At 44.6% G+C, this 17,586-nt stretch overlaps 1 protein-coding gene across 7 annotated transcripts; it reads left to right on the top strand.

Moving 5' to 3' along the window:
• The first annotated feature begins 227 nt into the window (after positions 1 to 227).
• On the top strand, positions 228 to 10,536 carry LOC103978972 (DNA (cytosine-5)-methyltransferase DRM2). Of its 7 annotated transcripts, XM_009394951.3 has the most exons (10): positions 414 to 578; positions 672 to 791; positions 1,736 to 1,832; positions 1,916 to 1,962; positions 2,109 to 2,231; positions 4,937 to 5,036; positions 6,658 to 6,761; positions 6,843 to 7,923; positions 10,156 to 10,264; positions 10,376 to 10,536. In XM_009394951.3, the coding sequence occupies exons 1-10, from the start codon at positions 576 to 578 to the stop codon at positions 10,413 to 10,415; spliced, it is 1,824 nt and encodes a 607-aa protein (XP_009393226.2). In that variant the 5' UTR covers positions 414 to 575; the 3' UTR covers positions 10,416 to 10,536. The 7 variants fall into 7 exon arrangements, with proteins under 7 accessions (XP_064996980.1, XP_009393226.2, XP_009393225.2 ...); XM_065140908.1 differs by lacking the exon at positions 414 to 578 and adding an exon at positions 228 to 393 and having other exon boundaries at positions 10,156 to 10,388; XM_009394950.3 differs by having other exon boundaries at positions 10,156 to 10,388.
• The last annotated feature ends 7,050 nt before the right edge of the window (positions 10,537 to 17,586 follow it).

Here is a 17,586-nt window from a genome sequence, read left to right as displayed (position 1 = left end):
CTAATTTTATTGTGATAAAACGAAAGCACTCGGGTGTTGGCCTCGTGTGTGTTGTCGTCTTTGTGATCTCTGTTGATTGAAGTCCACACCGCTAGACATCCGAGGCGTGTCATCGAAGAGCTTATCGGCATCGAAGCGATAAACCTAATAATAGATGGCTTACAAAACTTGCGATCGTTGCCAGCATCATGGCGTTCCGGGAGAGGGAGTGCCCATCAGGACATTAAGCCGTACATGTGAAGGATCGACGACGATGGACGAGGCGTGACAAGCCGTAACAAGCAATTGCGTACGAGAAGCGCGCGGTATAGCTACAGAAGTGGCAAGACTCAGGAGATCAAATCTCAAACGTCCGTTTTATTATGTTAAAAGCCTCTCGCCCCGTCGCAAAAGGTACGATATATCAGTTCCTTTAGCTGGAGCCTTCTCTCTCTCTCTCTCTCGGTTCTGTTTCCCACTTGTCATTGTCTTCTGATTTCCGATTCGATTGGGTCCGTCCGCCGAGGAGTATTTTTATTTGAAGATTTTTTCCTTCAATTTTCTCTTTGACCGAATCTTCAGTTGTTCGATCGGAAATGGTGAGTGAAGGGCTGCCCTTGCTGTGATCGACGCTTTGTTTCCTCTTTTCCGGTTCTTGGCCTGTTGACTAATGAGAGTTGTAACTTGTCCAGGACTGGACGAGTGATAACGAAGTTAACGAGGAGTTCGAGTGGGACAGCGACGACGAGCCGACGGCTGCAGCGAATCCTCCTACTCTGCCTTCTGAAGACATTCTTGGTCCATCCAACAAGGTAATCACCCCCTTTCGTTGGAAACATAGAATATGGGAAGTACCTTTTGTCTCTGTATGATTCCACTCCTAATATTGTTTGTTTTTCTTTCTCCAAATTATTTTGGAAGTTCTTGAGTAATTGCTTTTAGGGCCATCTTGGTTAATTTTGTTCAAGTCTATAAACTTAGTGAGTCTTTAAGCTTTTAGGGTTAGTGGCCGCCCGGTTAAGACGTTTATTATGGAATCAGAATAGATCATGAGTTTGATCGTGCGTGTGGCCTTTTTTTAGGGTTTTTTTGGCAAAGGGTAAGCGGTGGAGGCGGGGTTTAAGCCCAGGACCTTGTGGTATTTTTTTTCTTCTGATATTTAATTAAAAAAATATTTGTACAATATCTTTTCTTCTTGCATCATACACTTGGATTTCGTACACACGTTAAATTTAAACCAGTTGATAAATATGTTGATTTATATGTTGTATCCTATCCTAACAGCTTAAGCTTTTGGCATTACGTAATGCCCAATCAAATCCTAATCATATGTGTTTCTATATTGTTTTGTCATGCATGGCTGTTTATGCAAATTGGGAACTTGAGAAAATGGAAGAGTTTTTCTCTTGTGGCTTCACATCCACTTGGGAGGACATATTTGCTCCATTAGTAATAGTACTCTTTACCATAATAAAACAAAAGGATAAATAATTACTTTTTGAAGAGTGTAGGGTATCGACAGCATGCCTTTGGTATTATTGCTTGCTAATTTTCTTGTACAGGCTAATGATGGCCTTAATTACAACCACTGTTTTATTTGACAAAGTACCATTTAGAAAGGAGGCAGACAAGGCCATCATTTTTTCATGACGAAAAAATTTTGATTTGGGTTCCAAGATTTCGAAAACCTTTTCTGTTATTGTTCTTCCTGTTTTTGCTGGATGTGCTTCACTGATGTACTTTGTTTTATTCTAAGGCTTGTGATGCTGGTCCTTCTCGCCCTGTGCTGGCTTCTCACTTTATGGGGATGGGATTTTCTGAAGATATGGTGTTGAAAGCCATCAAGGAAAACGGTCAGTGCTTTGTGTTGCATATACACATCACAGCATTTGATATTTTGTCTGACTCCCTTGACCTGGAACTGTCCTATATGAAGGAGAAGGAGATTCTGAAGCTATACTAGAAACACTGCTTACATATGCGGTATATAGTACTGTCGTTTAAATAAACCTTTATTGTAACTTTTGGATGCCAAATTTATCCAAAAACTTTGAATTTTCTCTTTTTTCTAGTTGTTAATGTTTTTTCTGGATCAAGAAGAGGTCATAATTCTATATTCTGCTTAACAGGCTATAGAAAAATCACCTGGAAAGCTTGATCATTCTCCTAGTGATTGTTCTTTAGCAAGCTGGGGAAACAACTTGGATGATGATGATGATGATCTATGTGATGTTGATGACTTTGAAGATGAGGTAATCAATTTTGTTGACTATTTAGATGTGAGATAGCTGCAGCATACACTTTTATAGACTTAAAATGTTTTACATAGTATCCTTATTTATTTTTAAGTCCCTTGTCTTTTCAGAGTGTTAATTTTTCTCATGGCAATTGTCAGTGATATTTAGAAATTTTCGAAATGCTTTTTATAATTTACCAGTATGAGATCGCTGCTTCTTGTTGTTACGAGTCAATATTTCAATCAATTTTTTTGCAGGAAATTTGTATATACTCTGAGATCATTTATTGCAGTGATTTAAAAAGCGTTATGCGTCAAAAGACGCTAAAGTCCAAAAACGCCCGAGGCGCTAGGCGCTCGCCCGAGCGAAGTGATGTGCTAAAATATAAAAATATATAATATAATTAATAAATATAATTATTTAAAATTTTAAATAAAAATATGCTATTAAATTAAGAAAATCTAAGGTACAAAATCATAATGTCACATTAATAAAAAGTTTCAAAATTCAAAATAATATATTATTAATCTAATAAATACAAATACTATTATTAGTATACTATTAACAGTATACAGAAGGAGAAGAAGGAAGAGGAGTGTGAGGGGTGCTGATTGAGAAAAGAGGAAGCGGTAGCGACAGCAGGAGTGTAAGAAGGCAGCGGCAGTGGGAGCGGCGACAGCGGCAGCCGGAGTGGGAGCAGGAGCGGCGACAGTGGTAGCAAGCAGCGATAGCGGCGAGCAGCAGGAGCGTGAGCGGCAGCGGCAACGAGCAGGGTTAGGGTTGGGCAGCGACAGCTGATATCGGTGCTTTAGTTGGTTCGATTGAACCAACTAAAGCACCGGAGACCGAACCAGACCTAAAACGCTGGTTCGGTCGCCTGGTTTAACCCAGGCGCTCGCCCGAAGCGCCCAGCGCTTGGGCTCGGGCGAGCACCCAGGCGGTGCCTCTTTGAAGAGCACCGCCTGGAAGTGAAGCGATGCGCTCGGGCCTCGCCTCGCCTTGCCTGAGCGCCTTTTTAAATCACTGATTTATTGAATGAACAATGTTTATTGAATGAGTTACATTTACAATATGCAGTTGTTACATCCATTCACTTGCCAAACTTATTGGCATTGGGTTAATTGCCTTACTAATTTTGCTACATTCACTAGCTTTGAGGTTTCTGGTTTGAGGTTAAATGGGATGTTACCTGGCATGCCAGATACTATAGACTGCAGAGTACCACTGTGACATACTAAAGACTGCAGTGTACCACCATGACATGCCAAGCCGATGGTGACCTGGCCCAGAGTACGCCTTTATTCTAGGTGTTAGTGGTAGTTACATGACATGCTCATGATACAAGGGCACTCAAGCTTTGAAGATTTGTGTTACAGCCAGAAGCCTGGTCTAGAAAGTAATATTTTCCAGCCCTTTCCCTGGGCACTTGAGGGCACAACTCTTTTCCAATTTGAGGTAATGTTGTTTCATGGAGGGTGGAGATTATGATCGAGGAAGATGCAATGGGTATAGTATATACCAGAAAAAAAATGATATAGTATATACCTCAAGCTTCAGCTTTCCACTACTCAGAGTCACTAATGCGGAAATTAGTCATAAATATTCAAAAGTTTGTATTCACTTCTCCAATAAGACTGTGTTTCATACTGTTGGTAACATGGTGTTCCTACATTCTAGATATCATGACATTCTATTATGCAGATCTGAAAGCTTATATTATGAATTAAAGGTGCTTTAAAATGTAGTCATTCTGAAACAAGATTCGTGACCTATAATTGTAGTAAATATTTATGAAATTTAATATGGATATATGAAAGGAAGCACAGAGTTATTACTTAACAATGAGATAATCATAAGGCCAAGGATGATCCAATTTGCAGGATGATGAATGTGGTAATAGAGAGGATTCCTTGTTTGCAGGACCAAGGATGATATAATGTCAACTCTGAGAACAATGATCATGGTGTATCAGTTAAGTATGTCATCTATATCATCTACAATTGCTTGGGAAAAGTTCTTTTGTGTGTAGTGGCCCTTTTTTTCCCGATAAAGGCACATTAGATATTATAATCCCTGTATCGTGGTTTTCTGGACTTGAGCCTGTTGTGCTTGTCGCTTTGATGGTTACAATATTGTCATCATCTGCTATAAGACATTGATGGATTTAGAGCATTTTGCTTCTAGAAAATATTCTATGCATTAACTCTGCTGGTAATGTATATATATTTTCTGTCAATTGATGGGAATTTATTTTTAAATGCCTCAATGAATGTTCACTTGTCGTACATACGTTGCATTATTAGATGAGATTCTGTTTTTTATGACTATTATTTATTACATCTATTAAATTTTGGTTAAATACCTATCTAATTGTATGATTGAAATCTTTTTTCTTGGTTTCTTGGTCACATGCAAACACTGTCAAAAGCTTAACACCAGCTTGTTGGTAAACGTTTTCTTTGATTTTTTTTCTCTTACTTTGTGACGAAATTCTGAAAAATGGTTCAAGTACTTATGTTCCTGTTAAAATCATGAACTTCACTGTGCTAGGTGGTACTCCTATGAAATAGATTCCTTCTTGTTACTTGCTTGACATCTGAATATTTAAGATATGAATGTATTGGGGCTTTTGAGTGTTCTCAGAATAATGCAGTGCTTAATCAAAATACTTTGACTAAATATTTATTTGATTTATTTTTCTGCTGAAAATTTGTTTACAGGAGTTCAATATGGATCTTTCTGCAGAAGATAAGAAGTTGTTGACCCTAGTGGAGATGGGGTTTTCCACCAAAGAGGCATCTGCAGCCATTCATAGATGTGGTATGACATCTAGTTGATGCTTGAAGCGATACTTGTTATATTGTGCAAATTCAGAAAGTTAATGTCTGCATTGTGTCTTCAATGAACTTGCTTGATCTATTGTATAATTGCTTATAAATAATTTTGCTAGAGTTGACATTTAAATTTGGTCGATGATATTTCATCCTCTCACATTCATTCTCTTGTATATGTTTTGGACATGTGTATACACATTCATTTTTCTCCATGTATTAATTGTGGTGAAGTTTAGTGTTGTCTCTTCCATAATTTAACTGCCACACCCCCAGATTGATATCACATAAATGTGAGAGGACAATTAAATTGATTTATAAGGCCAGAGTGTCTGCTACTATTAGCTTGGGATTTAAGATTTCAGGCCACATGGTTTCAGTTCTATCAAGTTAATGGGCTAGTTATGTTGTTCAGTTTGTGACAAATGGTATTAAAGTACGGTTGAAAGGGCCCAAATGAGAAAGAACTACTCATGGATGGGATTGGAGGGTGAATCAAAGCATGAAACCTCGACTAGGTTTGATCTCATATACACCATAGTAGGCCTTGTTTTTAGGCTATCTTGTTCCTTGACAAGAACGACAAGCTTTGGCCTAGGCAGTTTGGACCCCAGTTTGGTCCCATATTGGATATGGAAGGATAATTATATAGGACCAGAGTGGGTATACTATTATTAACTTTGACTTTGGCACTTTGCATCACGTGGTTGTCCTATCAAGTTAATGAGCCAGTCAGCCAGTTATTACATTTGGCCAAGTTTGTGTTGATAACAATAAGCTTTCTGCTGTTAAACTTACCTCCTTAAATTTCTTCTGCAGTTAAGGTTTCCTTTCAATTATTCAGACGTATTAAATTAGTACTGATGTCGGACAGCATGATATAATAATTTGTTTAACTTCTATTTCAAGTAAAAAAACATCATGATTATTACATCAAGTTGCAATTATTCCTCGCATCAATTGTTATACCATGAATAAACAACATATATATGTCGCAATGGGTGCCTGCTAATAAATATGTACTCATATTTGGCAGGGAAAATTTGTGATGTTAGACACATAATATGAGCCTTCTGTAGATGTGGCTTTTCTGTAGGTTCTACTTGGCACAAACTTCCATGAATTCTGATGTTCCCTTCTTCAAATTCAAATCTTTAGAACTTGATTCGTGCATTGTAGCAACTCCATGATGCATTATTTGTTTGGAAAATTTAAATTTCATGCTTTGCAATCATTTCCAGAACATTTTCTTTGATGCCATCACACAGTAGATTATGACAACTTTTGGTTGATTCCCACCTCACGATAGGAGAATCCTCGTTTATGGTGAAGCTAATGGAAAATTAGTAATTTGTATATCCATTTGACTATTCTAGCTCACAAGTTTGCTGAATCTCTTTAAAAGCCTGTGAAAATAGAATTTTTTGCTGTATACTGGGATACCAGGGCACTTAGCTGCATGTTTGCACAATTGACATTGTGGAGTAGTTTTTAGAGAACAGACATTCAGAATCGAGCATGCTTCCCCAACTAGTTGTCATGAGCAATGCATTTTTCTTCATTGTCCTTTCAACTATTTATTTTATTCATTCTCACTGTTCTTGTACCAGGTCCAAATTCTTCTATTTTGGAGCTAGCAGATTCCATACATGCTGCTGAGATAGCGGAAAAATTTGAGAGTCATTTGGAAGAATCAACTTACACCAAAGATGAGGTACCTCATATCTATACGTTTTGCTAGATTTTTTTTCCATGTAGATTTAATATAGTCTATTTAACCAATTTCGTATAACAGCCTGGAAATTATATTTATGGTTGTTCAAGAGGTAAGAAAAGGGGGCTTGCAGAGGAAACAAGCAGCAAAAAAAGACGTTTTTTAACTGAGAATGAGTCTTCTATGATCTCTATTCCCAAGCCAATGGTTGGATATGGCATTCCAAATCAAAGAATGCCTAAAATATGCAGAAAGCTACCTGAGTCAGCCATTGGTCCACCATATTTTTACTATGAGAATGTGGCCCTGGCACCAAAAGGAGTGTGGGAAACTATCTCACGCTTCTTATATGACATTGAGCCAGAATTTGTGGATTCAAAGTACTTCTGTGCTGCTGCAAGGAAAAGGGCGTATGTTCACAACCTCCCCATCCATGACAGATTTCCTCTTCTTCCGATTCCTCCTAAAACCATCCATGAAGCACTCCCATTAACAAGAAAGTGGTGGCCTTCCTGGGATACCAGGACACAGTTTAACTGCTTGCAAACTTGCATTGCTAGTGCAAAACTAACAGAGAGAATCAGGAAAGAGCTTGAAAATTATGATGACATACCATCTTTAAAGACACAACAGTATGTTCTTAATGAATGTCGAAAATGGAATTTAGTTTGGGTGGGACGACATAAAGTTGCTCCACTAGAACCAGATGAAATTGAAATGCTTCTAGGATTTCCTAGAGATCACACAAGAGGGGGTGGTATTAGCAGGACTGAAAGATACCGATCTCTTGGGAATTCATTTCAAGTAGATACAGTGGCTTACCATTTGTCAGTTCTGAAGGATATGTTTCCAAATGGTATAACACTTCTCTCACTGTTTTCCGGTATTGGGGGAGCTGAAGTTGCTCTCCACCGGTTGGGAATACATCTGAAGACGGTTGTTTCTGTGGAAATTTCAGAAGTAAATAGAAATTTACTAAAAAGTTGGTGGGAGCAGACAAACCAAACAGGGACTTTGATTGAGCTTGTTGATGTCCAACAGCTTAGCAGTGATAAGATTGAGCAGTTGATCAGCACTTTTGGTGGTTTTGATTTGGTAGTTGGTGGCAGTCCTTGTAATAACCTCACAGGAAGCAACCGTCACCATCGAGATGGGCTTGAGGGTACACATTCTTCTTTATTCTATGATTACTTCCGCATCCTGGACCTTGTTAAATGTATCATGGGGAAGAACCTTTGATTCCACTGAACATATACTTCTAACTCTCATTAACTTGATGTTTTTGATGACATTGCAAAAGCCTTAAATTAATTGGGTTTTGCAAGGCCAGTTCATGTTAAGGATGTCAGACAGACATCTATGATGATTAATCTCTTAATGAGAGTTCTAATTGCTCTTTTATTTTGATTATTTTCCCTTGGGAAAAGAGAATTTATGATATGTTAGACAACTGTGTTGGTCATCTAATTCTCGTTGTTGCAAGTTTATATTTTCATTATTTTTCTTACAGTGCTTATGTTTACTGTTAATAAGAGTATGTACTTAAAGAAAAGATTGAGGTCAATTTCATGGTGATTTGGATTGAGGTGATCTTTCATTGGGTCAAATTAAGTCTACTGTTAATCTATATCTATCCTAGGCATGAACATTTATAAGTAGGAATATCGAATAGGTAACCTTCACTAAATTCAGTTAATAATCAAGTTGGCATAGAATTGTACTTTATTGAGAAACTTTTGTTGCATATTCTGACTTTGTGACTGACAACTTTTGTTGCATCATGTCAACAAACCTGAAGATTTGAACTCAGCATAAACTGGATCAATATTGTCATGGAGTATCAGTCACAGGATCCTTATAGTAAAGAATTTTCCAGTGGACTGAGGAAGGAAGCTTGTGATTAGAATGACACAAAAAGTTGCTATTGTTGCAACAATATATCAGTATATAATGGGATAGGATGTTGCTGGTGCAAGGTGAATATTTTTATATTGTTATAGCTGTTCAACATGAGCATGGGATGTGTAGTGCTCAGAGAAAAAAAAAAAAGAGATCACAACTTCCAATGAGGATGGCAAACGTTTAAAAAGGCAACGGTTTATAAGAATGATTTCTCATGTGTTTAGAAATTTGTATAACAGAATTATTTCCACTTTTATCTAACATTATTAACTGTGCAGGTTTACATCTGTGTATGTACTAGTGTTGCATTTCCACTTTTATTTGACATTATTGATGGTTTTACTATAAGTTTTGTTCTCTAATCTACTCACGGTTGTCATATGGGGATCATTGTCTTTAAATGGTAGTTTGAACTTGCAGAATGTTAACAGAAAGGGTTTTATGGTTGAGATTGTCTAGATATTAGAAGAATGCTGAAGAAGCTTATAATTATGTTATGCAAAAGCCTGTTGTAGAGTGCATGTTTTCGTTGTTTCTTGTGTCTATTCTTTCAGGGTTTTTCTTGATTGCAAAATTTATCAGATTTGTCCCGGTGAGGCCTGAAGAACCATGAAAAGATAATTCATAACCAGACTTAGGTCTCAGCAGCTGGCAAGCAAGCCATGTCATATATAGATGGGCAGTTGACACCCTAAATGGTGGCGATTGAGAGAACCTAAGCCCCAGTGAACATTTAAGACACTGCCTATCTGTATTTGTTTTGGCCCATCTTTTGGCTTTATTTGAGCAATGACTTCATAATTCAATTTACATTTTTCTTGCTCAAGTTTCCAATTTATACCATCAACAAAATATTATACTTGTCATATGTTGGAATGCATGTTTAGCTCTCAGATTTGGTGTGATGAATGACATCAAATCTGCATCTATGCTTTCCATTCATGAACTGTATTCTATGTCTGAAATTAGTATTTTGTTTGGGTTCTAGCTCCCATGTTGTTGTCAGAATTCTCAGTCATTTCAATATTTGTTATATTTCATCTTGACATACTGAATATATGCAAAAAGTCAGTCCTACATATGTACACTTAACTGCAATTATATTTTAATCATAAGTTTCATCTCCAGATATTCCTCTTACATTTCTTATAGTTGTTAATGCATCTGCAATGGAAAGATAGATATATTCTAGAGCTATGTTCACCAGATTCCTTTTCCCTGCCCTGCCCTAGAATATGTAGTTTCTTGATTCTGGTACTACGAGAAAGTTCCAAGTCTCAGGACATCACAAGCCTATCTGACCACCTGAATAAGCAAATTAGAGACTTAAAATCATCGATTTTAAGACCAAGTTATCTGATTGCTTAATTCTCTGATTACGCAGATTGAGACATGCTTAGCCTCCAATTGCTTTGTGATTTTGCATCTGCTATTTTCCTGTAGAACTGTGTTTAAAATGTTTGCTACTAATCAAAATCACGTTCTTGTGCAGAATTGTCCATTCTCAGGTTCATTCCCATCAGGAATGGGATCATATTCTCAGCAAAAGCTGCATCCTATAGTTTGATGTTAAATTTTGTTGCCTCTATAGTTACCACCAGGTCAATATGTGCCAAAGTGATGGCTTATGTTATATATTTTGCTAGATCTATGAGGTGTGTGCTAATTGTAGGAGAAATAAACTGATATGTAATCCAAAACAAATCATGCAGGTGGTTGATAATATTTGTCCGTGCCGAGAATGTTGCTTGATAATATTGTCTTTTTCATCTGGATTTCAGGACCCAGCTGGCAGATTGCGGTGAATTCTTTTTCCTAATCTGTTCTAGTTCTTTTCCCTAGTTGTTTGAAATGATTTTTTTTTTGCCATGCATGTAGAACTAGCCACTAAGGAAAGACTATTACATAGAAGCTTGATTACACCAGCTGATTCAAATAGCTAATTTGCATTGCCTTATTGTTAAATTTAAGATTGGCAGCATTATATGCCTAACAAATACTGTCGGAATTTCTCGTTGTTTTGTGGGTTTTATGGATTTGGTGCTGCCCATTGATGAGGGTAATAATGGCGACATGACGCGCTACGACGTCAGTCATGACCGGATGACACTCTGCCCGGAAGAGGGCAATAATGCCGACACGATGGGTGCTGACGTCACCCGCTCTCAGACGAAGACTTCATCGTTGTTTGACCCAACGCGCTCGATCGAGGCAGAGGAGAACGACCACCGAGGCACGCCCATACCCTACAGCAGTTCGGTTCTCCACGCAACGTCAATGACAATGTCAGACACCATCAGAGGTACGATCTTGCCTCCCGCAGGCAGGCACGTCAGGTAACACTAAATTGCCTTATAAATACCCCCGAGTTCTAAACGAAGGGGGAGGACACTTCTTCACTAAAAAACTCCTTTCACATAATCTAACTTGATCGTCGGAGGGGTCGGGCCGAGCTTCCGACCCAACCTGTGTATAGGGAAAAGGGCGAGGTTGCATCTTCCTAGCGTCGCGGAAAAGCTTTACTCCCCACGCAACGTCTCGCCCGGACCATCGTAACCAACCACCCCAGCTGTCCCGAGGAACGTCGCGCAAGATCCCCGTGCATTCGGACCCGAACCAAGCCGCGTCAGCCCCGAGGCCACGGCATAAAGTTGTTTACACCAACATTTTGGCGCTAGAAGGAGGGCCCCCGAATGTCGAGCGATCAGCAGATCCACTTTGGCGAGCCCGCAGCTATGAGGTTGCGTCTGGTCAACACCCCAGAAGAACATCCCCTGCGTGATAAACCCCGAGACGAACGCCCCGCCACAACATCGGAGCGCTACTGGCGATTGTTCAACGACTCGGGTTTATCGTCACCCGACGCCCCCATCGGCCCATCGCCTGTATCGTCCGAAGCCTTCCACGACCTCGCTCATCAAGTCCGAGCACTGGCGGGCGTGATGCAAACTATCATCTCGCTCGTCTCCCAACCGACGCCCCCGCATATAACCCAGCCTCTGCAACAGCGGGAGCCCCCCACCCGGACTCATGCACCACTTCCCGAGCTCCCCACTTTGCCTCGGAACGGATAAGCCCAACTCGGGAACCGAGGGGTGGAACATTCGATGACTCGCCCGGAACCCGAGGCGCCATCTGTGGACTCAACGAGCACCCTACGAGCCCAGCTGCGCCTTGTTAATCGACGTCTCGACGAAGTACAACAGGAGGTTCGCAGGTCAAAGGGATAGCTTGGGGCGAACAGACACCGAGGGTCCCCGTTCGGGCCCGAAATACAAGATGAAGTGATTCTATCGCATTTTCGGCTCCCTTTGCTGGACGCCTACGACGGCACCGCTGACCCAACGGATCATGTAGCCGCTTTTCGCACCCAGATGACACTATACGGAACCTCTGATGCCTTGATGTGCAGAGCGTTTCCTACCACTCTGAGAGGGCCGGCCCATGCGTGGTATGGCGGCCTGAAGACCGGGACTATCACTTCCTTCGACCAGCTCGCCAATGACTTTGAGCTCCACTTCATAGCCTACACACGGTCGAAGCCTTCCGCAGCACTGCTCCTCAGACTCAAACAAAGGGAGGACGAGCCACACCTCTTGGTTTGGTGCCCGAGTCCACCTCAGCGCGGCCTGCCCGCCTGAGCCGAGGCCGACGCAACTGGAGTCGCGCGTGGCTTGCTAGGCCTCACCGAGAAACGACACCATGTCTTGGTCCCAACGCTGCAAGGCTTCTTTGACGACGGGGCAACGGGAGGTGGAGTATATGATGCCGGATGACAAGGATTACTACAAATGTCATCCTCGGGCAACTCAGACTAGAGGACGGCAACCTCTCTCTGTCATGGTTCGCCGAATCAGCTCCACCTTGTCGCCTTCACTTCACTCCAGATCGCCTGATGGGCTTAGCACGAGGCGCGCCATCGTCAGGTCTCCTTCCTTCCACACCGACGAAGCTTCGAGGCACATATCAACGACTTACTCGTGGGAGAACTTGTCAATGATGAAGCAAGCTTTGCACGTACGTAGGGTTTTATATAACCTAGAAAGGGAAGGGCTAATGACTTATTATCGGTAGTTACACCTCCTGATGAGGACAATAACTTCGACAAGACTCGGGCTCACGTCAGCTGCCACAGATGATGCCTCACGCCTCGATCGACCTGACAGTACTTGGTCAAACGGACCAGAACGTCGACCGAGGCACATTAATGTCCTGCTCGGGCTCGGTCCTTCACGCCAACATCAGTGTCAGACGCTACCAGCCTGCCCCCTGCAAGCTGCCACATCAGGAAATAGTAAGCTTCCCTATAAATACCTTCGCATTCTAACCGAGAAGGGGGCGAAAAACTTAGCCAACGAATCTCCCCTCCACTATCCTCTAACTTGATCGTCGGAGGGGTCGGGTTGAGCTTCCCGACCCGACCTTTGTGCAGGTGCAAAGCCGAAGGTCCCCACGGGACGCGCAGGCGAGGAGCCCTTACCCGGAGGAAGCGGCGACCCTGCCCCGATCGGACCACCGCATCAGACCGACCCCGCAGACTCGAAGGTCGTCCCGGGAAGATCCCCCGTCATCCGGACCCGAACCGAGCCGCGTCGGCCTCGAGGCCACGGCTCCAAGTTGTTTCCCGCAACAGATTGGCGCTAGAGGAAGGGCCCAGAATGTCGGATGATCACCCGAGCGGCTAAGATGAGCCCGCGGCTGAGAGGTCGCACCCGATCGGGGCCTCGGTGGAACATCCCCCGCACGGAGACCATCATGACGAACACCCCGCCACGACCTCAGAATGATATTGGTGAATATTCAATGACCCAGGTTTGTTGTCGCCCGACGACGCCCCCACCGACCTCTCGCCCATGTCGTCCGAGGCCTTTCACGACCTCACCCATCAAGTCCGAGCTCTGACGGGTATGGTGCAAACCATTATCCCGCTTGTCTCTCATCCGGCGCACCCGCATGCGATCTAACCACTATGACAACACGAGGCGCCCGTTCGGGCCCCCACGATACTTACGGGGCTCCCCACTTCGCCTCGGGTCTGACCGGCCTCACTCGGGGATCGAGCGATGGAAAACCCGAGCGGTCGCCCAGAACCCGAGGCATTCTCCTCGGACTCCCTACGGGCCTAGTTGCACTTCATCAGCCAACGACTCAACGACGTGCAGAATGAGCTTCGCAGGTCCAAGGGAGAACTCGGGGAGGACGCACATTAGGGATCTCCCTTCACGCCCAAGATACGGGATCAGATAGTCCCCCCGAACTTTTGACTCCCCTCCCTGGCCGCATATGACGGCGCCACCGACCCAGCGGACCACGTAGCCGCTTTTCGCGCCCAAATGGCATTGTATGAAACCTCGGACGGTTTGATATGCAGGGCGTTTCCTACCACTCTGAGAGGGTCGGCCCGCACGTGGTATAGCGGCCGGAAGACCGAGACTATCGCCTCCTTCGACCAGCTCGTCAAGGACTTCGAGCTTAACTTCCTGGCCTACGCCCAGCAGAAACCGTCCGTGGCACTGCTCATTGGACTCGAACAAAGGGAGGACGAGCCTCTCTCACATTTTGTGGATCGCTTTGCCACGCAAATCCAGGGTTTGCCGGACACTCATCCCTCTCTGTCAGTGCAAGCGTTTATGATAGGCCTACGACCTTCCAGATTCCTCTGGTCCCTCGCGGAGCGACCTCCCACCACGGTGCCAGAGATGCTCAAGCGGGCTAACCGGTACATCGCAGCGGAGGCTTGGGCGGCCGTGAGGAGAATGGACGACTTCTAGCAGCGAGCTCCTTAGAAGAAGTCAAGCACCTACGGTGGCTATCCGATGTAGTCCTCGTAAAAGGAATCTAGGTCCTGCCTCAGTCTCTTCCGAGCGAAGGCTCAGTATCTACCTGACTACCTCCCGGTTCGCGGTTAGCTCCGACCTAACCCCCTTCGATATCTACACAGCTCGGTCGTAGACTGCCGAGTCCACCTCAGCGCGGCATGCCCGCTTGAGTCGTACCCCTCGGTCGTAGACTACCCGAGTCTACCTCAGGGCGACCTTCCCGCCTGAGTCGTACCCCTTGGCCGTAGACTGTCGAGTCCACCTCAGGGCGGCCTCCCCGCCTCAGCCGTACCCCTCGGCCGTAGACTGCCGAGTCCACCTCAGGGCGGCCTCCCCGCCTGAGTCGTATCCCTCGACCGTAGACTACCCTCAGGGCGGCCTCCCCGCCTGAGCCGTATCCCTCGGCCGCAGCCTACCTGCGCCATGGTCCTCGGCCGCATGTTGCCCGAGACCATGCCTGCGCGACCTGCCGCACGAGCTACATCCCTCGGTCGTAGCCCGCATGCGCCGAGCTCCTCGGCCGCATGTTGCCCAAGACCACGCCTGCGCGGTCTGCCCGCCTACGTCGTGCTCCTCGGTCGCATGTTGCCCGAAACCACACCTGCGCGGCCTGCCCGCCTGCGTCGTGCTCCTCGGCCACATGTTTCCCGAAACCACACCTGCGCGGCCTACCCGCCTACGTCGTGCTCCTCGGCTTCATGCCCCCCGGGACACACCTGCGCGGCCAGCTCTCCTGCGTCGTGCTCCTCGGCTCCATGCTCCCCGAGACACACCTGCGCAGCCAGCCCACCTGCGTCGTGCTCCTCGACTCCATGCTCCCCAAGATACACCTGCGCAGCCAGCCCGCCTGCGTCGTACTCCTCGGCTCCATGCCCCCCGGGACACACCTGCGCGGCCTGCCCGCTTGCGTCGTGCTCCTCGGCTCCATGCCCCCCGGGACACACCTGCGTGGCCAGCCTGTTTGCATCGTGCTCCTCGGCCCCGTGCCCCCCGAGACACACCTGCGCGGTCAGCCCGCCTACGTCGTGCTCCTCGGCTCCTTGCTCCCCGGGACACACCTGCGCAGCCAGCCCGCCTGCGTCGTGCTCCTCGGCATCGTGCCCCACAAGACACACCTGCGCGGCCAGCCTGCTTGCGCCGTGCTCCTCGGCTCCATGCTCCCTGGGACACACCTGCGTGGCCAGCCCGCCTGCGTCGTGCTCCTCAGCTCCATGCTCCCAGAGACACACCTGCGTGGCTAGCCCGCCTGCGTCGTGCTCCTTGGCTCCATACTGCCCGTAGACACCCCGGCAACCGCCCGGCAGGGACAGTTCTTAAAACTAAAGCCATGCCTCGGATCCCCTTCACAACGACCAATGCATAGCTTCCTTCGGAGGGGGAATATGATGAGGACAATAACTGCTACAAGACTCGGGCTGACGTCACCTGCCATAGATGACGCCTCACGCCTCGATCGACCCGACAGCACCTAGTCAAACGGACCAGAACGTCGACCGAGGCGCATTAACGTCCTGCTCGGGCTCGGTCCTTCACGCCAACACCAGTGTCATACGCTACCAGCCTACCCCCTGCAAGCAGGCACATCAGGAAACAGTAAGCTTCCCTATAAATACCCTCGCATTCTAAACGAGAAGGGGGGGAAAAACACACACACAAACCTCTTCACTCCGTCTGACTTGATCGTCGGGGAGAACTTAGTCAACGAATCTCCCCTCCACTATCCTCTAACTTGATTGTCGGAGGGGTCGGGTCGAACTTCCCGACCCGACCTTTGTGCAGGTGCAAAGCCGAAGGTCCCCGCGAGACGCGCAGGCGAGGAGCCCTTGCCCGGAGGAAGCGGCGACCCCGCGTCGATCGGACCACCGCATCAGACCGACCCCGCGGACTCGAAGGTCGTCCCTGGAAGATCCCCCGTCGTCCGGACCTGAACCGAGCCGCGTCAGCCCCGATGCCACGGCTCCAAGTTGTTTCCCGCAACACCTCCTTAGTATCATAATTTTTAGATTTAAAAATTTATATTAATTTTTTTATATCTAAGTTCATTTATTTAAATATCATTGATTTTATTGATATAATTATAAAAATAAAAAATAAAAAATAATTTTAATGTTTCAGTTAGACGAACGATGTCGGTGGTAGCAAATGACGATGTCATTGGGGTGTGTGATTATTGTGAATGAGAAGAGCGACGACGAGAGATGAGAACTGTTTTGCATCAACACTGATGTTAACACGGTTGTCAAGTAACTCTTTCGTCGTTCTACATCTGCATCGACATCAATACAATTGCCAAACGACAAAATGGCCACTTGGCATTTGTATCGACACCAACATAAATGCAGAGCAGTATCACTCGACAATTGCGTTGACGTTAATGTTGTTCAGCAGCAAAAGGGTTATTGATGTAGATGTTGAGCAGTCATTTCATCGCTTGAAGTCTTTCATCTGCATTAGCATCGTTGCACATGTTAAAGCGGTCCTTTTGTTGTCTTTGCATCTGTCGGCGTTGACATGAATGCAAAACAACGTCGCTCTACTATATGTCGGCATTGATGGAGATGTCGAGCGATCGTTTCGTCACTCGACAATTATGTTGACACTGACGCAATTAGCATCCCTTTTGCTACACGACAATTGTATCAACGTCAACATAGATGCAGAGTAGCGCACAATGTAGAGCAGCACCGGTCTACATTTTGTCGACAATGACACAATTGCCAAGCAACATCAATGTAAATGCAAAGCGCTCCTCATCTACTGCAACCACTCGCCCCCAGCGGCACCGTCGTTTGTCACTACCAACTAAAATATTAAAATTATTATTTTTACTCATTGTTTTCATATTTTCATTAGTAAAATCAAGTTGATAAGTTTCATGCAAAATGATCGTAGAAGTTTTTTTGAAACCGTATTCATATACGATATAGATATAAAGATGTAAACTAATTTAGTTGATAAATGCTTTGATAGTTTATCATAAAATCTTAAACGGCAACATCACTTATCTTTTATAAGAAAAAAATAAATTCACTGTTAGAAAAATAAAATCAGCTTAAATATTTTTTTTGAATTCCAAAATAATATTGATTATCATTATTTAAAAT

Source organism: Musa acuminata, chromosome BXJ3-3 (assembly GCF_036884655.1).
Source record: "Musa acuminata AAA Group cultivar baxijiao chromosome BXJ3-3, Cavendish_Baxijiao_AAA, whole genome shotgun sequence".
NCBI lineage: Eukaryota > Viridiplantae > Streptophyta > Magnoliopsida > Zingiberales > Musaceae > Musa > Musa acuminata.
Note: the sequence above shows the minus strand (reverse complement) of the source record. Positions and strands in the feature narration are given on the sequence as shown.

Coding starts and splice junctions, on each gene's coding strand:
- LOC103978972 (XM_009394950.3), top strand. Junction 2,232..4,936: donor TTGATGACTTTGAAGATGAG/GTAATCAATTTT, acceptor ATTTGTTTACAG/GAGTTCAATATGGATCTTTC. Junction 5,037..6,657: donor TGCAGCCATTCATAGATGTG/GTATGACATCTA, acceptor TTCTTGTACCAG/GTCCAAATTCTTCTATTTTG.